This window comes from Scyliorhinus canicula, chromosome 9, assembly GCF_902713615.1.
Source record: "Scyliorhinus canicula chromosome 9, sScyCan1.1, whole genome shotgun sequence".
Taxonomy (NCBI): domain Eukaryota; kingdom Metazoa; phylum Chordata; class Chondrichthyes; order Carcharhiniformes; family Scyliorhinidae; genus Scyliorhinus; species Scyliorhinus canicula.
In genome coordinates this window covers 96,155,398-96,182,836 of record NC_052154.1, presented here as the reverse complement: position 1 = coordinate 96,182,836, position 27,439 = coordinate 96,155,398, and the positions used below count along the sequence as shown (strand labels likewise).

Below are 27,439 nucleotides of genomic sequence, written 5' to 3'. Positions count from 1 at the left end.
GCCTCCAGTGTCCACAGCTGCCGTTCCAGCTCTGAAACTCGGGCTTCCTGAAGCTGCAACTGGAGACACTTAGGACATAGAACATTACATAGAACATTACAGCGCAGTACGGGCCCTTCGGCCCTCGATATTGTGCCGACCCGTGAAACCATCTGAAGCCTATCTGACCTACACTATTCCATTTTCACCCATATGTCTATCCAGTGACCACTTAAATGCCCTTCAATTTGGCGAGTCTACTACTGTTGCAGGCAGGGCGTTCCACACCCCTACTACTCTCTGAGTAAAGAAACTGCCTCTGACATCTGTCCTATATCTACCACCCCTCAATTTAAAGCTATGTCCCCTCATGTTGGTCATCACCATCCGAGGAAAAAGACTCACTGTCCACCCTATCTAACCCTCTGACTATCTTATATGTCTCTATTAAGTCACCTCTCAGCCTTCTCCTCTCTAACGAAACAACCTCAAGTCCCTGAGCCTTTCCTCCTAAGACCTTCCCTCCATACCAGGCAACATCCGAGTAAATCTCCTCTGAACCCTTTCCAAAGCTTCCACATCCTTCCTATAATGTGGTGACCAGAACTGCACGCAGTACTCCAGGAGCGGCCGCACCAGAGTTATGTACAGCTGCAGCATGACCTTGTGGCTCCGAAACTCAATCCCCCTACTGATAAAAGGATAGCACACCATATGCCTTCTTAACAGCCCTATTAACCTGGGTGGCAAGTTTCAGGGATTTATGTACCTGGATGCCGAGATCTCTGTTCATCTACACTACCAAGAATCTTGCCATTAGCCCAGTACTCTGCATTCCTGTTACTCCTTCCAAAGTGAACCACCTCACACTTTTCCGCATTAAACTCCATCTGCCACCTCTCAGCCCAGCTCTATATATGTCCCTCTGTATCCTATAACATCCTTCAGCACTATCCACAACTCCACCGACCTTCGTGTCATCTGCAAATTTACTAACCCATCCTTCTACACCCTCTTCCAGGTCATTTATAAAAATGACAAACAGCAGTGGCCCCAAAACAGATCCTTGCGGTACACCACTAGTAACTGAACTCCAGGATGAACATTTGCCATCAACCACCACCCTCTGTCTTCTTTCAGCTAGCCAATTACTGATCCAAACCGCTAAATCACCTTCAATCCCATACTTACTTATTTTCTGCAATAGCCTACCGTGGGGAACCTTATCAAACACCTTACTGTAATCCATAAACACCACATCAACCGCTTTACCCTCATCCACCTATTTGGTCACCTTCTCAAAAAACTCAATAAGGTTTGTGAGGCATGACCTACCGTTCACAAAACCGTGTTGACTATCGCTAATCAACTTGTTCTTTTCAAGATGATTATAAACCCTATCTCTTATAACCTTTTCCAACATTTTACCCACAACCAAAGTAAGGCTCACGGGTCTATAATTACCAGGGTTGTCTCTACTCCCCTTCTTGAACAAGGGGACAACATTTGCTATCCTCCAGTCTTCCGGCACTATTCCTGCCGACAAAGACGACATAAAGATCAAGGACAAAGGCTCTGCAATCTCCTCCCTGGCTTCCCAGAGAATCCTAGGATAAATCCCATCTGGCCCAGGGGACTTATCTATTTTTACATTTTCCAAAATTGCTAACACCTCCTCCTTGTGAACCTCAATTCCATCTAGCCTGGTCGACTGAACCTGAGTATTCTCCTCGACAACATTGTCTTTCTCCAGTGTAAACACTGACGAAAAATATCCATTTAACGCTTCCCCTATCTCCTCTGATTCCACACACAACTTTCCACTACTATCCTTGATTGGCCCTAATCTTACTCTAGTCATTCTTTTGTTCCTGATATACCTATAGAAAGCCTTAGGGTTTTCCTTGATCCTATCCGCCAACGACTTTCCGTGTCCTCTCCTCGCTCTTCTTAACTCTCCCTTTAGGTCCTTCCTGGCTAACTTGTAACTCTCAAGTGCCTTAACTGAGCCTTCATGTCTCATCCTAACATAAGCCTTCTTCTTCCTCTTGACAAGTGCTTCAACTTCCTTAGTAAACCACGGTTCCCTTGCTCGACAACTTCCTCCCTGCCTGACAGGTACATACTTATCTTTTAAAATAATTTTTATTGAAAGAGTTTTCCATACAGACATTTACCCCTACTAATTTTTAAATTATTTACAACACGATCCCTCTAGGCAAATATCCCTCCCTCGCCCGCCCTCTCGAGCGCACCAGTCCCTCCCCCCCCCCCCCCCCCCCCCCCCCCCCAGCAACAACTTAACAAACAAGGCAGCCTACAGTTTCAGACATGAGCAGCGAGCAGACTTGCCCGCGTTACAGTCGTGCATGTCCCCCACGACCATTGCTCCCCCCCCCCCCCCCCGGGTTGCTGCTGCCACGACCCCGAACGCCTATCTCTGATCTAAAAAGTCAAGGAAAGGTTGCCACCGCCTGGAGAATCCCTGTACCGACCCTCTCAGGGCAAATTTGATCCTTTCTAGCTGAATATAGCTAGCCATATCGTTAATCCAAGTTTCAACGCTTGGAGGCCTCGCGTCCTTCCATTGAATTAATATCCTTCGTCCAGCCACTAGGGACGCAAAGGCCAGTATTCCGGCCTCCCTAGCCTCCTGTACCCCCGGTTCTACCCTGACCCCAAAGATCGCAAGCCCCCATCCTGGTTTGACCCTGGACCCCACCACCTTCGACACCGTCCTTGCCACCCCCTTCCAGAACCCTTCCAGCGCCGGACATGCCCAGAACATATGCACATGGTTCGCTGGGCTTCCCCGACATCTGACACACCTGTCCTCACCCCCAAAGAACCGGCTCATCCTTGTCCCCGTCATGTGAGCTCTATGCAGCACCTTAAATTGAATGAGGCTCAGCCTCGCACACGAGGAGGAAGAATTGACCTTCTCCAGTGCATCCGCCCACGTCCCGTCTTCTATCTGCTCTCCCAGCTCCCCTTCCCACTTGGCTTTCAGCTCCTCCCCCGATGCTTCCTCCGCCTCCTGCATTATCTTGTAGATGTCCGATATCCTCCCCCCTCCGACCCAGACCCCCGAGAGCACCCTATCACTCGCCCCCTTACTGGGGAGCAGGGGAACCCCTCCACCTGCCGCCTAGCAAATGCCTTAGGTACATACTTATCAAGGACACGCAGTAGCTGTTCCTTGAAAAAGCTACACATTTCGATTGTATCCATCCCCTGCAGTTTCCTTCCCCATCCTATACATCCTAAATCTTGCCGAATAGCATCATAATTGCCTTTCTCCAGCTATAATTCTTGCCTTGCGGTAGATACCTATCCCTGCCCATTGCTAAAGTAAACATAACCAAATTGTGATCACTAAATTATAGACGGGGAAAAAATTAAGCTGTTGCTTAACAACCAGAGGCCCACACTGAAAAGTGGCAGCAGTTGATTTCACTTGGAACCAAGTAACCTAAGAAGCATGATGCTGTTCAGAGGCTGCCAGTACAGGCAGTACAAGGGGCTGAAACAAGACCTAGAAGCTAGACAACAGTTAGAAACCAAGGACTGAAAAGAGCCCCAGGACGACTGAGCCAGAAGGAATCTAAATCTAAACAATGTCCTGTTCACACTGAAGTTAGAAAGGGGCAGAGAGAGGCTCCCAGCCACAGACATAGCTGCAAGGTGCAGAGCTGAAGAAGTCTGCTTGCGAGAAGCCAAGATACCTAAGTAACCTAAAGTTGGTGCTATATTAATACAGCCTGTGAAGCAGTAATGTTCGGTTGGCATGGTTGGATACCTGAGAGAGTGTGTGGAAGCATGAATGCACATGGTGATCCAGGGCCGAGGAATACCGGAAGGAGATTTTGAAATCCTGGATGCGGATGCTTGGTAGAGACATCTGAGAAAACCTTGCGTGGGAAAAGATTTCAAAGTGTGTTCTCAGAGAGTGGTGAGAACATTAGAGTATAAGATTGATTTTGTAACTTGTGTAAATCATATAAATCTGAATACATCTGGTAACGGAATAGCTGGGTTGAAGGAGTAGAGTATTATAGTTAATATTTTCTTGTTCAATAAAGGTTTTATTCCTTTGGTAAAAGTTAATCAGCAATCCTGCGACTCTTATTTATCCACATTTCTGCAGAAAACCTTTTACCATCTACTGAGCCAGAGTTCCACTCTGGGACCTGACTATCCAGGGGTTACATCACCTGGGATTGTAACATAGACATGTGCAAACCACTGGATCAACCTCAGCTGGAGTATTGTCTCATTCTGGGTACTGCACTTTGGAAAAAATGTGTATGTATGAGAGAGGGTGCAGAGTAGATGTGTATGTATGAGAGAGGGTGCAGAGTAGATGTGTATGTATGAGAGAGGGTGCAGAATAGATATGTGTGTATGAGAGAGGGTGCAGAGTAGGTTGATGAGAATGGGTCCACGAATGAGAAACTTCAGTTCTGAAGGCAGATTGGAGAAGTTGGACTTCTGCAGAAACTTGAGAGGAGATTTGATTGCGGTGTTCAAAATATTGAGTGATCTGAACATTGGGAGAAAATGTTCCCATTGGTGGAAAGACAGGAGAACTGAAGGGCATAGATTGCAGGTAATTGGAAAAAGAAAGAATACAAAAATTGCTTCATGCAAAATAATCTCATACAACGAATGGTTAGGGTATGGAATGCAATGCTCGTGTGTGTGGTGGAGACGGGATCAATGCTGAGAGTGTGGTGGAGACGGGGTCAATGCTGAGAGTGTGGTGGAGACGGGGTCAATGCTGAGAGTTTGGTGGAGACGGGGTCAATACTGAGAATGTGGTGGAGACAGGGTCAATATTGAGAGTGTGGTGGAGACGGGGTCAATGCTGAGAGTGTGGTGGAGACAGGGTCAATACTGAGAGTTGGTGGAGACGGGGTCAATGCTGAGAGTGTGGTGGAGACAGGGTCAGTGCTGAGTGTGTGGTGGAGACAGGGTCAATCCTGAGAATGTGGTGGAGACAGGGTCAATACTGAGAGTGTGGTGGAGACGGGGTCAATGCTGAGAGTGTGGTGGAGACAGGGTCAATGCTGAGAGTGTGGTGGGGACAGGGTCAATACTGAGAGTTGGTGGAGACGGGGTCAATGCTGAGAGTGTGGTGGAGACAGGGTCAGTGCTGAGTGTGTGGTGGAGACAGGGTCAATCCTGAGAGTGTGGTGGAGACGGGGTCAATGCTGAGAGTGTGGTGGAGACAGGGTCAATACTGAGAGTGTGGTGGAGACGGGGTCAATGCTGAGAGTTGGTGGAGACGGGGTCAATGCTGAGTATGTGGTGGAGACAGGGTCAATCCTGAGAATGTGGTGGAGACAGGGTCAATACTGAGAGTGTGGTGGAGACGGGGTCAATGCTGAGAGTTGGTGGAGACGGGGTCAATGCTGAGTGTGTGGTGGAGACAGGGTCAGTGCTGAGTGTGTGGTGGAGACAGGGTCAATCCTGAGAGTGTGGTGGAGACGGGGTCAATGCTGAGAGTGTGCTGGAGACCGGGTCAGCGGCGAATGCGTGCCATGCCCATATTCACACACAAGGTTAACCTTTTAAGTCTTTCATTGCAGTACTCTGTCCTTGGTTAATCTGTTGCTCTTTAAAGATTTATAAAGCAGATTTGTGTTTTCCTTGATTAAACCTGCCAATATTTCATCATGCCCTCTCTTTTGCTTTCCTAATTTTCTTTTTTCATTTCACCTCTGTTCTCAGAATCTGACATGAGCTTTCCTTTTTCGCCATGCCCTACTTTGGATGCTCTTTGGCAAGTCTGGGTTTTACGCCCCCCTTTTCTTTCTGGGAACATATTTATTCTGAGCCTTCTGTATGGGTTCTGAGCACATGATACTCATTGTGCAGAATTGCGCTCGACAGGCAATGTTTAGAAAAGCCCATTCAGCTTCAGTAACTGAAGCAGAGGGACCTGTCCTTGTCGAGGTAAGGGATAAGACTTATTTCCACTTTGACCTCAATTACGCATATTTACTCAACTAAGTTTCATTCAACAAGATAAGGAGGAACATGAGAGGGGATTTGAAAAGTGTGCAATGTCCTGAAATGACAGAGTTATGAACTGGTACAAGATGGGCTGAAGAGTTACATCTAGAAGCACTTCATTCGTACTTCGTAGCCATTCCCTGGATGCAGGAGTTCCTTCCTTCCAGGGAGAATTGTGCTGAAAGTGTGCCATTGTCTATGGTGTTGTAACCCCATCTCCACATCCACTGCCCCTCCTCCCTAATGCTTCCTCCACACCTGGGTCAGTCTTGTTTCTGAACTTTTGCCATTTCTTCTTTGCACAGATCAAAGAAAATGAACGGGTCTCTGGATCACCCCGACCAGCCCGACATCGACTCCATTAAGATGTTTGTAGGCCAGATTCCACGGTCCTGGTCAGAGAAGGAACTGAAGGAGCTCTTTGAGCAGTATGGTGCGGTGTATGAAATCAACGTACTTCGAGACAGAAGTCAGAACCCTCCTCAGAGTAAAGGTGAGCGTGCCAAAATCTGATGTACCTTGTCTTCAGTCAGTGTCTGCCAACATCAGTTTTATTGTAGGCGTTTCAATAATTGCAAGATGCCACTCAACCCTTGGATTGTGTGTCTTGTGCAACTTCATTGATTGAGTTCATTCTGCCTCGTGGTCTCATGTCCAGGCCCCAAGCCTCCTTGGTCTGGGTGTCCAGCGCATTTACCCTGTGTTTGGTCTTGTGATCCTCTCAACTTGTGCCACTCTGGGCACCCACTTGTTCTGGGTGTTTGGAACAAGGGTGTTTTTTTAGAAATACAGTCACTGATCTCCCAATCTCGGATGCCATGCTCAACATAAAGACAGAAGAAATAGGACAAAGTATAGTCCATTTGGCCCCTCGAGCCTGCTCTACTGTTCAATAAAATCACACTGATCTGATTGTGGCTCCACTTTCTGGCCTGAACCCCATAATCCTTGACTCCCAAGCTCATCAAAAATCCGTCCAACTGAGCTGTGACTATATTCAATGACCCAGCCTCCTTGCTCTCTGGAATAGAAAATTCCAAACACTCTTGACTCCCAAGAGAAGAAATACTTCCTTATCTCCATCTTAAATGGGAAATTCCTTATTCTGGAAATGTGCCACCTAGTCCTAGATTCTCCCATGAGGGGCAAAGTCCTCTCAGTATCCACCCTGTCAAGCCCCCTCAGAATCTTGTATGTTTCAATAAGATCACGTATAATTCTTCAAAACTCCGATAAGTATAGGCCCAATCTGCTCAACCTTTCCTCCAAAGAAAGGGCGGCACTATGGCACAGTGGTTAGCACTGCTTTCTCACAGCTTCAGCGACCCGGGTTCAATTCCAACCTCGGGTGACTGTCTATTTGGAGTTTGCACTTTTTCCGTGTGTCTGCATTGGTTTCCTCCGTGTCTTCCAGTTTCCTTCCACAGTCCAATGATGTGCAGGTAAGGCGTGGTTACAGGGATAGGGTGGGCATAGGTTGAGTGCTCTTTCAGAGCGTTGGTGCAGACTCGATGGACCGAATGCCGCCCTTCTGCACTGTAGGGATTCTATAATAGATACTCACGAGTGAGGGGACCAATCACCTGCATTCCAGGAATCAGCCTGATGAACCTTCTCTGAACTGCTTCCAATAGATTGTTTCTGATTTACTCCTGAAGTGAATTGACCAAAACTGTATAGAGTTCCCTAGGTGTTGCCTTCCCAATGCCCTGTACAGCTGTAACAAGTGTTGCAATACCCTGGGCGAGTGCATGGTCAGTTCCAGTCCCACAAACCCTGGATTCTCAACATAAGTGAATTTTACCATTAATTTGTCTTTTCCTGAGATCTTTAACCTCTGACTGCTCCAATGAGTTACTGACACAAATGGTTTATTTATAACAAGAGTAAAAGATGAACATAAAATGAAATAATTGGAACTATGGTCTACTAATCTACCTATTCCCCAAACTCCGTCCATCCTCCACCCACACACACACAAAACAGATACACGGTGAAGAGATATGAAAAGGGTTGGAATAACGGGAATGTAGGGAAAAAATTCAAAATGAATTGTCGCTGCTGCGGTTGTGGCCTCTGCAGGCGCCGGTCTTCTCTGAATGCGACCCTCTGAGGAATTGGTTCATACAAGATCGATGCAATTATGACCTCCGACCACCAAACGGAGCCTTCATCTTCCTGAGACATTGCTGGAGCGTTATGCCTGAGAATTGTACAGGCATTTTCGTTTGCCTAATCTCTGTGCAGAAAATACGGCTGTATTCTGAAGAGAGTTCTCAGTTTGGGTTCTTCCCAACCATTCAGACAGAGGATTATAGTATTACAGACGTGGTGAGAAACTGCTTGCAACCTTTCACTCCAGAAGATCTCATCACAGTTCTAACTGCTATCTGACTTTTAAATAAGAGTGCCTTCCCAGGTTTGATGAGGAGTTTTTAAAATTGCCTGGCAGAGAGAGTGTCTTACAGCTGCCTCCTGAATAAATCTCTTCTCACAGAATTCAGGACAAAATGGAGCTCTTCACATGACCCGTCTTTCTCCCGGAAGATTCTGAATGGCTCCACCAATCAGAAGCAACAACAGTAGATGGCTCAGAATTTCAGATTCGCTGATTGGCTGCTTGCCAAGTCTATCAAACTGACAACATGTTCTCTGCCACAGAACCCAAAGGCGAAGTCTTGGCTAGTCCATTAGGCCAGGGATGTTTTTGGTTTATAGCAGTTAGCAAGAAGATTGTAGATCAAGAATTAATAAGGAAACACAGATCAGACAACGGTTTCCAACAGTATCCTAACACAAGACTTCACTACTTTTGTACTCCCATCTCCCTTGCAATAAATGTCAATGTTCCGTTTGCCTTCCCAATGACTTGGTATACCTGCATGATTCATGTACAAGGACACCTAGATACCTTTCACGTGGCACCTTGTTTTTTTTTTTTTTAAATAATTTTTATTGAAAGAGTTTTTCCATACAAACATTTACCCCTACTAATTTTTAAAATTATTTACAACACAATCCCTCCAGGCAAATGTCCCTCCCTCGCCCGCCCTCTCGCGCGCACCAGCCCCCCCCCCCCCCCCCCCCCCCCCCAAGGCAACCTTAACAAACAGGGCAGCCTACAGTTTCAGACATGAGCAGCGAGCAGACTTGCCCGCGTTACAGTCGTGCATGTCCCCCCACGACCCTTGCTGCCCCCCCTCCCCTCCCCCCCTCCCTCCCTCCCCCCCCCCCCCCCCCCCCCCCCCCCCCCCCTCCCCCCCCCCCTCTCCGGGTTGCTGCTGCCACGACCCTGAACGTCTATCTCTGATCTAAAAAGTCAAGGAAAGGTTGCCACCGCCTGGAGAATCCCTGTACCGACCCTCTCAGGGCAAATTTGATCCTTTCTAGCTGAATATAGCTAGCCATATCGTTAATCCAAGTTTCAACGCTTGGAGGCCTCGCGTCCTTCCATTGAATTAATATCCTTCGTCCAGCCACTAGGGACGCAAAGGCCAGTATTCCGGCCTCCCTAGCCTCCTGTACCCCCGGTTCTACCCCGACCCAAAGATCGCAAGCCCCCATCCTGGTTTGACCCTGGACCCCACCACCTTCGACACCGTCCTTGCCACCCCCTTCCAGAACCCTTCCAGCACCGGACATGCCCAGAACATATGCACATGGTTCGCTGGCTTCCCCGACATCTGACACACCTGTCCTCACCCCCAAAGAACCGGCTCATCCTTGTCCCCGTCATGTGAGCTCTATGCAGCACCTTAAATTGAATGAGGCTCAGCCTCGCACACGAGGAGGAAGAATTGACCTTCTCCAGTGCATCCCTCCCACGTCCCGTCTTCTATCTGCTCTCCCAGCTCCCCTTCCCACTTGGCTTTCAGCTCCTCCCCTGATGCTTCTTCCGCCTCCTGCATTATCTTGTAGATGTCTGATATCTTCCCCCTCCGACCCAGACCCCCGAGAGCACCCTATCACTCGCCCCCTTACTGGGGAGCAGGGGAAACCCCTCCACCTGCCGCCTAGCAAATGCCTTCACTTGTAAATATCTGAACATGTTTCCCGGGGGGAGCTCAAACTTCTCCTCCAGCCCTCCCAGGCTCGCAAACCTCCCCTCTATAAACAGGTCCTTCAGCTGCCGTATGCCCACCCTGTACCAGCTCTGAAATCCCCCGTCGATGTTCCCCGGGATGAATCTATGGTTCCCTCTTATTGGCGCCGCCAACAGACCTCCCATTTCCCCCCTATGTCGCCTCCACTGCCCCCATATCTTGAGGGTGGCCGCCACCACCGGGCTCGTGGTGTACCTCGTGGGGGGGAGCGGCCATGGTGCCGTTACTAGGGCCCCCAGGCTTGTGTTGCCACAGGACGCCCTCTCCATTCGTTTCCAAGCTGCCCCCTCCCCTTCCATCATCCACTTGCGCACCATTGACACATTTGCCGCCCAGTAGTACCCCGAAAGATTGGGTAGTGCCAGCCCTCCACTGTCCCTACTCCGCTCCAAAAAGACCCTCCTCACCCTTGGGGTGCCATGCGCCCACACGTAGCTCATGATGCTACTCGTCACCTTTTTGAAGAAGGCCCTAGGGAGGAAGATGGGCAAGCACTGAAATAAAAACAAGAACCTTGGGAGGACCGTCATTTTGATTGACTGCACCCTCCCCGCCAGCGACAACGGTACCATGTCCCACCTCTTAAATTCCTCCTCCATCTGTTCCACCAGCCTGGAAAAGTTCAACTTGTGGAGGGTCCCCCAGTTCCTTGCCACCTGCACCCCTAAGTACCTAAAGCTCTTTCCTGCTCGCTTGAAGGGGAGTCTCCCAATACCCTCTCCCTGGTCCCCCGGGTGTATCACAAAAACCTCGCTTTTGCCCAAATTTAGTTTGTACCCCGAAAAGTCCCCAAACTCTGCTAATAGTTCCATTATCTCCGGCATTCCCCCTTCTGGGTCTGCCACGTACAGCAGTAGATCATCCGCATACAGCGATACTTGATGTTCCTCCCCTCCCCTAGTCAGTCCTCTCCACCCCCCTGAACCCCTCAGTGCCATCGCCAACGGTTCATTCGCCAGTGCGAAAAGTAGGGGGGATAGAGGACATCCCTGCCTGGTCCCTCGGTGGAGCCCGAAATACTCCGACCTCCTCCCGTTTGTCACTACACTCGCCGTCGGGGCCGAGTAGAGCAACTTCACCCACTTAATAAACCCTTCCCCAAACCCAAACCGTTCCAACGTCTCCCACAGGTACTCCCACTCCACCCTATCGAATGCCTTCTCCGCGTCCAGCGCTACCACTATCTCAGCCTCCCCCTCCACTGCCGGCATCATAATTACATTCAGCAATCTCCGCACGTTCGTGTTGAGCTGCCGCCCCTTCACGAACCCCGTCTGGTCCTCATGGATTACCCCTGGCACACAATCCTCTATTCTAGCTGCCAGGATCTTTGCCAGCAACTTGGCATCCACGTTCAGAAGCGAGATAGGCCTGTAGGACCCGCACTGCACGGGGTCTTTATCCCGCTTCAATATCAGGGAGATCAGTGCCTGCGACATTGTCGGGGGCAGAACCCCCCCCTCTCGCGCCTCATTAAAGGCTCGTACCAGTACCGGTCCCACCAAGTCCACATTTTTCTTATAGAATTCCACCGGGAACCCATCTGGCCCCGGCGCCTTCCCCGCTTGCATCTGACCTATTCCCTTGACTAGCTCCTCTAGCCCTATTGGCGCCCCCAGCCCTTCTACCAGCCCCTCCTGGACCCTTGGGAACCTCAATTTGTTTAGGAAGTCCTCCATTCCCCCTCTCCTCGTCGGCGGCTCAGACCGATACAACTCCTTGTAAAAATCCCTGAAGACCCCGTTCACTTCTTGCCCCTTCTGCACTACCTTCCCGCCCCTCTCCTTCACTCCCCCAATCTCCCTAGCCGCATCTCGTTTGCGAAGCTGGTGTGCCAGCATCCTGCTCGCCTTTTCCCCATACTCATAGACCGCGCCCTGTGCCCTTCTCCACTGCGTCTCTGCCTTCCTGGTGGTCAGCAGGTCGAACTTGACCTGCAGGCTGCGCCGTTCTCCCAGCAGCCCCTCCTCTGGTGCCTCCGCATATCTCCTATCCACTTCCAATAGCTCCCCCACCAGCCTCTCCCTCTCCTGCCTCTCCTTTCTTTCTCTGTGCGCCCTTATGGAGATCAGCTCTCCCCTGATCACTGCCTTCAGGGCCTCCCAGACCATCCCCACCTGCACCTCACCCGTGTCATTCAAGTCCAGATAGCTCTCGATGCTCTTCCGGACCCTTTTACACACCTCGTCGTCCGCTAACAGCCCCACATCCAGCCGCCACAGCGGGCGCTGGTCCCGCGCCTCCCCCATTTCCACATCCACCCAATGTGGTGCATGATCAGAGATCGCAATGGCCGAGTACTCAGCTTCCCGTACCCTTGGGATCAGCCCCCTGCTCAACACGAAGAAATCGATTCTGGAGTACACTCTATGGACGTGGGAGAAAAAGGAATACTCCCTCGCCCTTGGCCTACCAAACCTCCATGGGTCTACTCCTCCCATCTGCTCCATGTACCCCCTCAGCACTTCTGCCGCTGCCGGCCTCCTATTGGTCCTTGAACTCGATCTGTCTAGCCCGGGGTCCAGCACTGTGTTAAAGTCCCCCCCCCCATGATCAAGCCCCCTGCCTCCAGTCCCGGAATGAGGCCCAATAGGCGCCTCATAAAACCCGCGTCATCCCAGTTCGGGGCATATACGTTGACCATCACCACTTTCTCCCCCTGCAGCTTACCCTTCACCATCACATACCTACCCTCCTTATCCGCCACCACCTCCTCCGCCACGAACGACACCCTCTTTCCCACCAGAATCGCCACCCCCCGGTTCTTTGCGTCCAATCCAGAGTGGAACACCTGTCCCACCCACCCCCTTCTCAGGCGAACCTGGTCCACTACCTTCAAATGGGTCTCCTGTAACATTGCTACATCAGCCTTCAGGGCCTTCAGGTGTGAGAATACCCTTGATCTCTTGACCGGCCCATTCAGCCCCCTCACGTTCCAAGTGATCAGCCGGGTCGCGGGACGACCCGCCCCCCTCCCCTGCCGATTAGCCATGTCCTGTTCCCTGCTCGCCCCGGGTCGACCCTCCCCTTCTGACCCGCTCCCCATGGCGATGTCTCCCTCCCCCCACCTCTCCAGTCCTCCACTTCCCGTTTCTGGTCTTTTCAGCAGCAACCCGGTGTCCCTCCCTAACCCCCCTCCCCCCCCCCCCCCCCCCCCAGGCTAGGACCCCTCCTAGCCGCGATGTACCCTCCATCGTACTCCCGTAAGTCAGCTGGTTCACGCTGACCCGGCTGCTCCTGCCACACTCCGACTCCTCCCGGCTCGGGGGGGGCCTCCCCCCCCTTGCCACTCCTCCCTGGCCCCGCTCCAGCGCGGGAAAGGTCGCCATTGCTAGCCACGCCCCGCACTCCTCCCCTCCCCCCCTCCTCTGCCCCGCGCGCGGGAAAACAGAGGAAAGCCCGCGCTTTTGCCCTGCCACACCCCACCCCGCCATCTTCAGTTCCACCCCCGTCCCCGTCCATGCCTGTAAAGAACCCCCCCTAGGAGCCCATATCCCCGATCTGCTCTCCCCCCCGTCCCGCCTCCCCAACTTAACATTATAAATAACAGATAAATAACAAATAACATTGTACTTAACAGTCGCCCTCTACCAAACAGCATAAATAACCATAAATAACCATGAATAACCACAATAACAATAACTAAGGGAAGTTGGCAGAGGGGGAAAAAACATCAGAAGAAAAACCACAGCAAGAGTTCAAAATCCAAACAAAGAATTCAGCTGAAAGTACCCGAGCGGCTACGGCCGCCAAGTATCCCCTGGGTCTAATTCGAGTCCAGTTTCTCTTCCTGTACAAAGGCCCACGCCTCCTCTGGGGACTCAAAATAGTGGTGTTGGTTCTTGTAGGTGACCCACAAGCGCGCTGGCTGCAGCATTCCGAACCTGATCCGTTTTGCATGTAGCACCGCCTTCGTCCGGTTGTACCGGGCCCGCCGCTTTGCCACCTCCGCACTCCAGTCCTGGTAGACCCTCACCGTCGAATTCTCCCACTTGCTGCTCCTTTCCCTCTTGGCCCACTCCAGCACTCTCTCACGGTCGCTGAGTCGCTGGAACCGCACCAGCACCGCCCTCGGGGGCTCATTTTCTCTTGGCCTCCTAGCCATGACCCTGTAGGCCTCTTCCAGCTCCAGGGGCGAAGGGACGGCCCCTGCCCCCATCAGGGAGCTCAGCATTTCTGCTACATATCCCGGGAGGTCTGACCCCTCCAGGCCTTCTGCCAGGCCCAAGATCCTCAGGTTCTTCCGCCTCATTCGGGTATCTAGCTCCTCAAAACGGCTCTGCCATTTCAGGTGGAGTGCCTCGTGCACCTCTACCTTTCCCACGAGGACCGTGGCCTCCTCCTCCCTCACAGTCATCTCCTGCTGCAGCTCCCGAATCGACGCCTCTTGGGTCGCCTGGGCTCCCATCAGCCTGGTGGTCGTCGCATTCATTGACTCCAAGAGCTCCATTTTCAGCTCCGTAAAGAAGCGCAGGAGAGCGGCCTGCTGCTCCTCCGCCCATTTCCTCCATTCCTCGGGTGCACCACCGGCCGCCATTTTGGTCTTCTTCCCCCGCTTTTTTTTGGGAGCTGCTGTTGCTTTCTTTACCACCCCACTCCGGGTACCGACCATAAAGTTGGTCTGGTTCTCTTCAGGGAGCCTTCCCCCACCGGGATTTGTCCTTACAGCGCCGTTGGGGCCCTCCAATCGGCCCGAAAACACCTTTGTAGCAGGAGCAGCCAAACGTGCGACTTAGCTGGTCATAGCCGCAACCGGAAGTCACGTGGCACCTTGTTGAATGCCTTTTTTGCAAATAGAAATGCATAACATCAACTAGTTCCCCTTTATCCAGCATGCTTGTTACATCCTGAAAGAACGTTAATAAATGGTCAGATTTGAGAGAAGGATCAGGGGCAGACATCGACTTTAATGCTGACTGCGGATTGCTGAAATTGCTTTGTATTCTGGTCCAAGGAATGGTCTGAGTGTGGAGGTGGTAGAGGAGCTACAGTTGTTACAACATATTGCAGAATGAGCGGGGGCGGCATGTGGCGCAGTGGATGGCACTGGGACTGCGGTGCTGAGGACCCGGGTTCGACTTAGTGGGTGAACTTAAGGCATGGATCGGTACTTGGGACGACGATGTGGTGGCCATAACGGAAACTTGGATAGAAGAGGGGCAGAAATGGTTGTTGGAGGTTCCTGGTTATATATGTTTCAGTAAGATTAGGGAGGGTGGTAAAATAGGCGGGGGGTGGCATTGTTAATTAGAATGATGTGGAGATGCCGGCGTTGGACTGGGGTGAGCACAGTAAGAAGTCTTACAACACCAGGTTAAAGTCCAACAGGTTTGTTTCAAACACGAGCTTTCGGAGCACGGCTCCTTCTTCAGGTGAATGAGTGTTCCTGAAGAAGGAGCCGTGCTCCGAAAGCTCGTGTTTGAAACAAACCTGTTGGACTTTAACCTGGTGTTGTAAGACTTCTTACTGTTGTTAATTAGAGACAGCTGCAGAAAGGCAGTTCGAGGAGGATCTGCCTACTGAGGTAATATGGGTTGAAGTCAGAAATAGGAAAGGAGCAGTCACCTTGTTGGGAGTTTTCTATAGGCCCCTCAGTAGCAGCAGAGATGTGGAGGAACAGATTGGGAAACAGATTTTTGAAAGGTGCAGAAGTCACAGGGTAGTAGTCGGGGTGACCTCAACTTCCCAAATATTGAGTGGAAACTCTTTAGATCAAATAGTTTGGATGGGTGGTGTTTGTGCAGTGTGTCCAGGAAGCTTTTCTAACACAGTATGTAGATTGTCCGACCAGAGGGGAGGCCATATTGAATTTGGTAATACATAGAAGATACAAAGAACATGCAGTGCAGAAGGAGGCCATTCGGCCCATCGAGTCTGCACCGACCCACTTAAGCCCTCACTTCCACCCTATCCCCGTAACTCAATAACCCCACAACCCCACCTAGCCTTTTTTTTGGACACTAAGGGCAATTTATCATGGCCTCTCCACCTAACCTGCACGTCTGCGGAATATTTGGCTAATGGTAAAATTCTTGGTAGTGTGGATGAGCAGAGGGATCTCAGTGTCCATGTACATAGATCCCTGAAAGTTGCCACCCAGGTTGATAGGGTTGTGAAGAAGGCCTATGGTGTGTTGGCCTTTATTGGTAGAGGGATTGAGTTCCGGAGCCATGAGGTCATGTTGCAGTTGTACAAAACTCTAGTACGGCCGCATTTGGAGTATTGCGTACAGTTCTGGTCGCCTCATTATAGGAAGGACGTGGAAGCTTTGGAACGGGTGCAGAGGAGATTTACCAGGATGTTGCCTGGTATGGAGGGAAAATCTTATGAGGAAAGGCTGATGGACTTGAGGTTGTTTTCGTTAGAGAGAAGAAGGTTAAGAGGTGACTTAATAGAGCAATCCAAAATTATCAGAGGGTTAGATAGGGTGGACAGCGAGAGCCTTCTCCCGCGGATGGAGGTGGCTAGCACGAGGGGACATAGCCTTAAATTGAGGGGTAATATGACAGAGGTCAGAGGTGGGTTTTTTACGCAAAGAGTGGTGAGGCCGTGGAATGCCCTACCTGCAACAGTAGTGAACTCGCCAACATTGAGGGCATTTAAAAATTTATTGGATAAGCATATGGATGATAAGGGCATAGTGTAGGTTAGATGGCCTTTAGTTTTATTTCTATGTCGGTGCAACATCGAGGGCCGAAGGGCCTGTACTGCACTGTATCGTTCTATGTTCTATGTCTTTGGACTGTGGGAGGAAACTGGAGCACCCGGAGGAAACCCATGCAGACACGGGAAGAAAGTGCAGACTCCACACAGACGGTGACCCAGCGGGGAATCGAACCTGGGACCCTGGCGCTGTGAAGCCACAGTGCTATCCACTTGTGGCAAGTGATAGATTTGTTAGTGGGGGAGCATTTTGGAGATAGTGACCACAATTCTGTGACTTTCACTTAGTAATGGAGAGGGATAGGTGTGTGCAACAGTGCAAGGTTTACAATTGGGGGAAGGGTAAATACGATGCTGTCAGACAAGAACTGAAGTGCATGGGTTAGGAATATAGGCTGTCAGGGAAGGACACAATTGAATGTCTTGTTAAGAGGAAGAAGGATACTTGTGTAAGGCTGAGGAAACAAGGTTCAGATAGGGCCCTGACGGGATATAACATAGCCAGGAAGGAACTGAAGAAAGGGATTCGGAGAGCTAAGCGAGGGCATGAAAAATCTTCAGTGGGTAGGATCAAGGAAAACCCCAAGGCCTTTCACACATGTGAGAAATATGAGAATGACTAGAGCGAGGGTAGGACCGATCAAGGACAGTAGCGGGAGATTGTGTATTGAGTCTGAAGAGATAGGAGAGGTCTTGAACGAGTACTTCTCTTCAGTATTTACGAATGAGAGGGGCCATATTGTTGGAGAGGACCGTGTGAAACAGACTGGTAAGCTCGAGGAGATACTTGTTAGGAAGGAAGATGTGTTGGGCATTTTGAAAAACTTGAGGATAGTCAAGTCCCCCGGGCCTGAAGGGATATGTCCAACGATTCTATGGGAAGCAGATATGAAATTGCAATGATCTTTTTGTCCTCACTGTCAACAGAGGTGGTACCTGGGGATTGGAGAGTGGTGAATGTTGTACCCCTGTTCAAAAAAGGGAATAGGGATAGCCCTGGGAATTACAGGCCAGTTAGTCTTTGGTGGTAGGTAAAGTAATGGAAAGGGTACTGAGGGATAGGATTTCTGAGCATCTGGAAAGACACTGCTTGATTAGGGATAGTCAGCACGGATTTGTGAGGGGTAGGTCTTGCCTCAGAAGTCTTATTGAATTCTTTGAGGAGGTGACCAAGCACATGGATGAAGGTAAAGCAGTGGGTGTAGTGTACATGGATTTTAGCAAGGCATTTGATAAGGTTCCCCATGGTAGGCTTATGCAGAAAGTAAGGAGGCATGGGATAGTGGGAAATTTGGCCAGTTAGATAACAAACTGGCTAACCGATAGAAGTCAGAGAGTGGTGGTGGATGGCAAATATTCAGCCTGGAGCCCAGTTACCAGTGACGTACCGCAGGGATCAGTTCTGGATCCTCTGATGTTTGTGATTTTCATTAATGACTTGTATGAGGGAGTTTAAGGGTGGGTCAGTATATTTGCAGACGATACGAAGATTGGTGGAGTTGTGGATAGTGAGAAGGGCTGTTGTCGCTTGCAAAGAGACATAGATAGGATGCAGAGCTGGGCTGAGAAGTGGCAGATGAAGTTTAACCCTGATAGTGTGAGGTTGTCCATTTTGGAAGGACAAATATGAATAAGGAATACAGGGTTCATGGTAGAATTCTGGCAATGTGGAGGAGCAGAGAGATCTTGGGTCTATGTTCATAGATCTTTGAAAGTTGCCACTCAAGATAGGCCTATGGTGTGCTAGTGTTCATTAGCAGAGGGATTGAATTTAAGAGCCGTGAGGTGATAATACAGCTGTACAAAACCTTGGTCAGGTCACATTTGAAGTACTGTGTGCAGTTCTGGTCGCCTCATTTTAGGAAGGATGTGGAAGCTTTGGAAAAGGTGCAAAGGAGATTTACCAGGATGTTCTGCAGACTAGGGAGGTTATGTTGAAATTGTATAAGGTGTTAGTACGGCCACACCTGGAGTATTGTGTTCAGTTTTGGTCTCCTTACTTGAGAAAGGACGTACTGGTGCTGGAGGGTGTGCAGAGGAGATTCACTAGGTTAATCCCAGAGCTGAAGGGATTGGATTATGAGGAGAGGTTGAGTAGACTGGGACTGTACTCGTTGGAATTTAGAAGGATGAGGGGGGATCTTATAGAAACATTTAAAATTATGAAGGGAATAGATAGGATAGATGCGGGCAGGTTGTTTCCACTGGCGGGTGACAGCAGAACTAGGGGACATGCCTCAAAATAAGGGGAAGTAGATTTAGGACTGAGTTTAGGAGGAACTTCTTCACCCAAAGGGTTGTGAATCTATGGAATTCCTTGCCCAGTGAAGCAGTTGAGGCTCCTTCATTACATGTTTTTAAGGTAAAGATAGATAGTTTTTTGAAGAATAAAGGGATTAAGGGTTATGGTGTTCGGGCCGGAAAGTGGAGCTGAGTCCACAAAAGATCAGCCGTGATCTAATTGAATGGCGGAGCAGGCTCGAGGGGCCAGATGGCCTACTCCTGCTCCTAGTTCTTATGTTCTTATGTTGCCTGGAATGGAGAGTAGGTCTTACGAGGAAACGTTGAGGGTTCTAGGCCTTTTCTCATTAGAATGGAGAAGGATGAGGGGAGACTTGAAAAAGGTTCATAAGATGATCAGGGGAATAGATAGAGTAGATAGTCAGAGACTTTTTCCCTGGGTAGAACAAACCATTACAATGGGAAATTTAAAGTGGTCGGTTCTTCACCCAGAGAGTAGTAGGGGCATGGAATGCACTACCTGTGGAAGTATTTGAGTCGGAGACATTAGGGACCTTCAAGCGGCTTTTAGATAGGTACATGGATTACGGTAGAATGATGGGGTGTGGATTATTTTGTTCTTCATCTCGGACAAAAGGTCGGCACAACATCGTGGCCGAAAGGCCTGTTCTGTGCTGTATTTTTCTATGTTCTATGAATCCCGGCTCTGGGTCACTGTCCATTTCGAGTTTGCACATTCTCCCCAAAGATGTGCAGGTGAGGTGGATTGGGCACGTTAAATTGCCCCTAGATTGAAAAAAATATAATTGGGTACTGTAAATTCATTTTTTAAGAGATTGCAGGGTGAGTGGTGTAGCAGCTAAGTAGCTGCACCCCTCCTGGTGAGTTTCAAGCAATTAGGATTGGGGGAGGTCTGAGAGACAGATTTGGCAGGCTCATGTCAATGTGGGCAGCATTAAATAGTTATTGGAGCACTGATACTTTTCCATGGTTTTGGCTGTTCTTCAGTGTCAGCAGCACCCGGTGGGAAGGAGTGGCTGTCCTGGACAGTTTAATCACAGCAAATGTTTAATCTGCAAGCACTAAGAACATTTTGGAAGAATTTATGTTTATGTAGGACATTGCCTCTTGAAGTGTTAATGGAAGATCTCTGGTTGCTGTTGTTCCTGGAACAGGCAGCATTTTATAAGACAAGGTAATTCAGCAGTTTTAAAGAAGCTGGAAACCTTGACCCTGGTGGCCTGTGTACAAAGGGTCATATAAGTGTTTATGACATTGAAACAAAATTAATGGGCTTTGGGGAGTGTTATGAGAGGGAGATATTAGGAACCTGGGTCCAAAAATGGGACTGAAGAAAATTAAGAATCATAGAATTTACAGTGCGGAAGGAGTCTGCACCGGCTCTTGGAAAGTGCACCAATTTAGGCCCACACCTCCACCCTATCCCCATAATCCAGTAATCCCAGCTAACCTTTCTTGGACACTTAAGGGCAATTTATCATGGCCGATCCACCAAACCTGCACTTCTTTGGACTGTGGAAGGAAACGGGAGCACTCGGAGAAACCCACGCAGTCACAGGAGAACATGCAGACTCCATGCAGACAGTGTCTCAAGCTGGGAATCGAACCTGGGACCCTGGAGCTGTGAAGCAACTGTGCTCAGTGCTGAAGATGTAGCAGGCAATTTAGACATTAATAGACTTGAGAGAAAAACTGCTAGCTCGGAGTCAGAGGGATATGCCCATACCCGGCCTGAGTTACATTGTCCCATTCAAACCTAAACTCATTAGTGGGACTATATATGATGCCTTGTTCAGCCAGGGTGAGTCACTCAAGATCCATTGTCCTTCAGGACACTCATGTCTGACCAGCTATTAGCCCATTTTAGAATCTGATGGCCTCTTTGTCCGTCAGTGGGAGAGTTGTGTCAAATCAATAGCGTGACTCTGTTCTTTTGTATGAACGGGAGCAGGAAATCAAACAGCCAAGATAACGATGATGGGTTCAAGTCTGGAAGCCCCAAGAGAGAATCTTTCTTTGAGGGGCTGGGCAGAGCTCCGAGAGAGAGAGAGGAAGAATCAGAGGATTTGAAAAAGCCACAGGGAGAGGTCCTGGAAAGCTTTTCCAGAGACAGACTTTTGCAAAGAGTTCTGAAAGAACTTCACTAATAGAAGAAAAATTGCTTCTTAAATGCACGTAGCACCTTTGCCTTGCTGTGTAAGTAGAATGAGAGCGGCATGTTCCTTTGAAGTGCTGTTTAATGGGAACTCGTGTGTTAGGGTTAAGAAACTACATGTAATCTCTTATTATTAGGGTTGAAGTTTAAAGGTTTAAATATTGTTTTTCTTTGGTTTTAATAAAGTTTGTTTATAAAATAACCAAGCCCTATTTCTTATGCTATCTTAACTGGAACAAATCGATCTTTCTCTTTCACATTAAAACTTTAAAACGTTGCGGGTCTGGTCCAGTTTTATATCCACTACTGAGAGCTGACCAGGTTTCTGTGACAGGGGAAAACAAGACGGATCAACTGCTTGGATAAAGAAAGGTTATGTTGCTAAAGAGGCCAATCAGCCCATTGTGTCTGCGCTGGCCAAAACAAACTACCCTCTCTTTTTAATCCCACTTTCCAGCACCTGGTCCATAGCCTTGTTGGTTACGGCACTTCAGATGCAGATCCAGATACCTTGTAAATGGTTTGAACGTTCCAGCCTCAACCACCAATTTAGGTAGTGAATGCCAGGTGCCCACCCACCTGGGTGAAAAAGGTTTTTCCTCATGTCCCCTCTAATCCTCCCACCTATCACCGTAAATCTTTGGACCCTCGCTCGTAATTGACCACTCAGCTCGGGGAAACAAATTTTTCCTGTCTACCCCATCCAGGCCCCTCATAATTTTGAACACCTCAATCAGGTGTTTAGCTTCCTGTGCCCTAAGGAAAGAAACCTCAGCCTAATCTATCTATCTCTCATAGCTGTACTGTGCTGTGCTGTACTGTTCTATGTTCTATGTTCTAGTTGCAATTTTCAAGCCCTTTTAACAAGACAGAGGGTTCTTGGAACTCCAGACCCAGTCAAAAGCAAAAAACCAATGCAGGTTGCTCCGATGTCTCCCTTAATTGACTGACTAGGTTTCCTGCAGCGTCTGCCTGAATCGTAGTGCAAGGGTCACTGATTGTTTCACAGACCGTGCTGAGAGACAAACCATATAACCCGGGCACCATTCAAGGACTCCCATCATTTATCCTTGTCCCTTACATTTATGTTTCACCTTTTGGGACAGAATTCTTCATTGTATTTCTATCTATTGGTTGAGAGTTTGGTTATTTAGAGTAATTATTATACTTTCATATTTAAGTTAATGAGCTTTGCCGTCTACTTGACAAGTCTGATTTTATAATAAACTAATCATTTTGTTGAAGAATCCCGGCATTGAGTGTTCATTCTGAGATTGACCAGTAAAACACATAATTGACCATTTTGCTAGCTGGAGAAATCATTTAAATACAAGGTTGCACAGTGGTTAGCACTGTTCGATTCCACCTCGAGTGACTGTCTGCCTGGAGCTTGTACATTCACCGTGTCTGTGGGTTCCTTCCGGGTGCTTTGGTTTCCTCCCACAGTAGAAAGATGTGCAGGTTATGTTATTTGGCCGTGATCAATTGCCCTTAGTGTCCAAGGATGTGCAGGTTAGGTTATGGGGTCAGGGGGATAGGGCAGGCAGGACGGAGGAGTAGACATGGGTAGAGTGCTCGTTCGAAGGATCAGTGCAGACTCGTTGGAGCAAATGGCTTCCTTCTGCACTGTAGGGATTCTATATGTTGTGACCCATGGAGTAGTGGAATTAGAGTACGCCTCCCATCTCCAGTGTAGCAAGAATGGATCAGTGCCCAAGCAGATGGGAAGGTCCCCGATATTCTGAGATTTGGCAGGTGAGCTGGCATTTATGGTTTTTACTCTTTTCCTTTCTTTCTAGGTTGTTGCTTTGTAACGTTTTATACCCGTAAAGCGGCACTGGAAGCACAAAACGCTCTTCACAATATGAAGATACTGCCTGGGGTAAGTATATCCATGGTAACTAACACCTCAATAGGTCAGGGATTGGGACCTAATCTGTGCTTTCAAGAGTTTTTGACCAATCTGTCACTATTCCATGTGTGCGGTTAAACAGAAATTTGTAATTACTGGGGCGATCAACAAACCAAAAGAACCAAATTTGTTGCATGACCCCAGCGAGAACCAGTGGACAAGATTTCACTTTTTAACCACTTAAAATCAGCATAAATTAAACTATGAATTTGCACGCAATTGTGGTCATTATAAACTATAAATTAAATAGCAAATGCAACAAAGATCGATCTCTCATTTATTCTGCAGTCCATTCCGCATATATGGCACCAATTTAAGTCGCAAGGTCATTCACTGTTCTGAACTTCCTCCGATAAAATTCCAGCTCCTTTTTCACGAGGATTTAACCTGATCTCCAGCTGACTGCAGAACCCAACCAACCCAAGCTCCAAAATGGCAGAACCTCCTCCACTGTATTCAGAATGATCTTGATGGTTTAGATCTAACCATAAATAAATAAATCCACCAATGCAGCAATTGTGTATTTACCGATTTCCAGTTCCTGGATCAAGCTCCCCTCTTCAGCCTACCTGTGCTGCCCCACTCGAATCTGAGTTTGAATAGTTCTTTGCCTTTTTATTTGGTTTCAAACAGTGTCAATTTCTTTAGAAACCCAAAGTTTCTGTTTCCATTTCAGGCTTAGATTTCCCAGAAACTTCAAGATTCTGTTTCCCTTTCTGAAGTTTCCATTTCTTTTACAGTTAAGGCCTATTTCAAAAAATACTCACTCCAAAACCACAGATTTCATCAAGGCAGCCTGTCAGTCAGTCAGTTATATACATGAGACTTTGCAGACAATAGTATAGGAGCCTGTAGTGGCATGGGGTCAGAAAGCCCTGGGAGATTTAAGAAAATACAAGGATGAAAGAACAAAGAAAAGTACAGCACAGGAACAGGCCCTTCGGCCCTCCAAGCCTGTGCCGACCATGCTGCCCGTCTAAACTAAAATCTTCTACACTTCCTGGGTCTGTACCCCTCTATTCCCATCCTATTCATGTATTTGTCAAGACGGCCCTTAAATGTCACCATCGATGAAGAGAGGCCCGTACATCCTTAGAAACAAGGTGCATGAAAGACTGAAGATACAGTTGGAGTTGGGAATAGGAGAACGCAGCGATATCGTCCCTGGACTGGTATTCCAGACCTCCAGAGTAATGCTGTGGGGACCCAGGTTTGAATCCCACTATGGCAGATTTGAATAAAAATCTGGACTTAAAAGTCAAATGATGACCATGAAACCATTGTCGATTGTCATTAAAAAACCATCACTAATGTCCTTGAGGGAAGGAAATCTGTCATCCATACCTGTTCTAGCCTGCTTGTGACTCCAGGCCGACAGCAATGTGGTTGACTCCTGGATGCCATCTCATGGATGATTAGAGATGGACATTGAATGTTGACCTCGCCAGCGATACCACATAAGGAATTAGGCCAGATCACAGAGGGGGTTGTTTGCATGTTGAGTGTGTGCATAAATAAGGTTGATGGGCGACAGACACCAATAGCCATATGGGACCTGACTCAAAAAAGGGGACAAATGGATGCTTAATATTTATGGGTGGAAGATATTCAAGGCACCAAAAAGGGAATGAAAAATTGAAGAGGGGGTAACTGTTAAGAGAGAATGTCCTCGACCGAATCCAAGACAAAATTGAACTGGAAACACAAAAGCAATATAATGCAGATCTGGGAATCTGAGAAAAAAAAGCAGAAGGTGTTGGAAACATGCTGCATCTGTAGAGAGAGAAACAAAGTTAAAGTTTCAGGTCTATGATCATTCATCAGAACAAGACGTCAACTGACATGTTAACATAGAATCTGTCCGATTGGAGTGTTTTTTTGCTCATCCAAGGCATGTGGGCATTGTCGACAAGGTCAATGTTGATTGTTCGTCTCTAATTGTCCTCGAGAAGGTGGTGGTGAGCCACATTGAGCTGCTGCAGTCCATGTGTTTTTGGGGCATCGATCAGTGAGGGAGTCCAAGGATATTGACAATGAAGGAATGGTAATATATTTCCCAATTGGGGGAACTCGCCACTTGTCAGCCCAAGCCAGGATATTATCCAGGTCTTGCTGCATTTGGACATGGACTACTTAATTATCTGAGGAGTCGCGAATGGTGCTGAAAATTGTGCAGTCATCCGCAAATATCCCCACTTCTAACCTTATGATCGAAGGGAGTCAATGATGAAGCACCTGAAGGTGGTTGGGCCTAGAACACTACCCTGATGTCCTGGAGCTGCGATGATTGACTTTCAACCACCACATCTTCCTTTGTGCCAGGTATGACTCCAGCCAGTGGAGAGTTTCCCCCCTGATTCCCATTGACTCCAGTTCAGCTAGGGCTAGATAGAGTGGATAGAGCCATGACGAAGGCCTATAATGTGTTAGCGTTTATTAACAGGGGGCTTGAGTTTAAGAGCCGTGGGGCTATGCTGCAACTGTACGTGACCCTTGTGAGAACACACTTGGAATATTGTGTGCAGTTCTGGTCACCTCACTATAGAAAGGATGTGGAAGCATTGGAAAGGGTGCAAAGGAGATTTACCAGGATGCTGCCTGGTTTGGAGGGTAGGTCTTCTGAGGAAAGATTGTGGGAGTAGAATGAGAGGGGACTTAATAGACGTTTATAAGATGATGAAGGGGATAGATAGAATGGACGTTCAGAGACTATTTCCTCGGGTGGATGTAGCTGTTACAAGGGGGCATAACTATAAGGTTCAGGGTGGGAGACATAGGAGGGATGTCAGAGGTAGGTTCTTTACTCAGAGAGTGGTTAGGGTATGGAATGGACTGCCTGCTGTGATAGTGGAGTAGGACACTTTAGGAACTTTCAAGCGGTTATTGGATAGGCACATGGAGCACACCAGAATGACAGGGAGTGGGATAGCTTGATCCTGGTTTCGGATGAAGCTCGGCACGACATCGAGGGCCGAAGGGCCTGTTCTGTGCTGTACTGTTCTATGGGCTCCTGGATGCCATACACAGTCAAATGCTGCCAATATGACATGGGCAGGTACTCTCACCTCGCCTCTGGCATTCAGCTCTATTGTCCATGTTTGAACCAAGGTTGTAATGAGGTCAGGAGCTGAGTGACCCTGGCGGAACCCAAACTGAGCATTTGTGAGCATTGCTGAGTAAGCGCCGCTTGATAGCACTGTTGATGATTCCTTCCATCACTTTGCTGATGATGGAGTGTAGGCTGATAGAGCGGTAATTGGCTGGGCTGGATTTGTCCAGTTTCTTGTATACAGGACACACCTGAGCAATTTTCCACATTGATGAAGCAATGCCGTTGCTGTTTCGGGTGCCTGGTTTGATGCCGGGTGGTCCGTCCGGTTTCATTCCTTTTTTGTGTTTTTGTAGCGGTTTAATACCTCACAAGCCTCATTGAATTCTTTGAGGATGTGACGAGACATGTTGATAAAGGTCCGGCAGTGAATGTGGTGTATATGGATTTCAGTAAGGCATTTGATCAGGTTCCCCTTGGTAGGCTCATTCAGAAAGTTAGGGGACATGGGATACAAGGAAATTTGCCTGTCTGGATGCAGAATTGGCTGGCCGAAAGAAGACAGCGAGTGGTAGTGGATGGAAAGTATTCCGCCTGGAGGTCGGTGACCAGTGGTGTCCCGCAAGGATCTGTTCTGGGACATCTCCTCTTTGTGGTTTTTATAAATGACTTGGATGAGGAAGTGGAAGGGTGGGTTATTAAGGTTGCCGATGACATGAAGGTTGGGGGAGTTACAGATAGTGTTGAGGGTTCTTGCAGGTGACAACAGGACATTGACAGGATGCAGAGCTGGGCTGAGATGCGGCAGATTGATATATGTGAATTGATTCATTTTGGATCGTCGAATTTGAATGCTGAATACAGGATTAAAGGCACGATTCTTGGAAGTGTGGAGGAACAGAGGGATCTTGGGGTCCACGTACATAAATCCCTCAAAGTTGCCACCCAGGGTGATAAGAAGGTGTATGGTGTGTTGGCTTTCATTAATAGTGTTATGGGTCAGGGTTTAGAGAACCCCAAAGTGTACCTTGGAGTTCACTAGACCCACAACGTTTCATAGATTGTGGTATGGGGAGCATACGACCCACTCTACAGGTGTGGTACAGCAGAAATGGAAAAGTATTTTTTAAAGCAAAACAATGTTTACTCTATGAACTCAGGTTAACCGTTTAAAATATACAGTGATCATTTTAGCAACCATCAACTCAAATACAACCCCTAAAGAAAACAACACTAAGTAATCCTTAATGACTTCCCAAACAACATCCAGAAGACAGAAGAAACACCATTTTTTTTTT

At 48.4% G+C, this 27,439-nt stretch overlaps 1 protein-coding gene across 7 annotated transcripts in view; it reads left to right on the top strand.

The window, feature by feature from the left end:
* celf1 (cugbp, Elav-like family member 1) overlaps positions 1-27,439 on the top strand; it is a 215,979-nt gene that overhangs the window by 96,571 nt on the left and 91,969 nt on the right. For all 7 annotated transcript variants that reach the window (XM_038807236.1, XM_038807234.1, XM_038807237.1 and 4 more), the window contains 2 exons: positions 6,303-6,490; positions 22,980-23,062. In XM_038807236.1, the coding sequence (XP_038663164.1) occupies positions 6,313-6,490; positions 22,980-23,062 (261 nt within the window). In that variant the 5' untranslated portion in view covers positions 6,303-6,312. The remainder of the gene's footprint in view (positions 1-6,302; positions 6,491-22,979; positions 23,063-27,439) is intronic.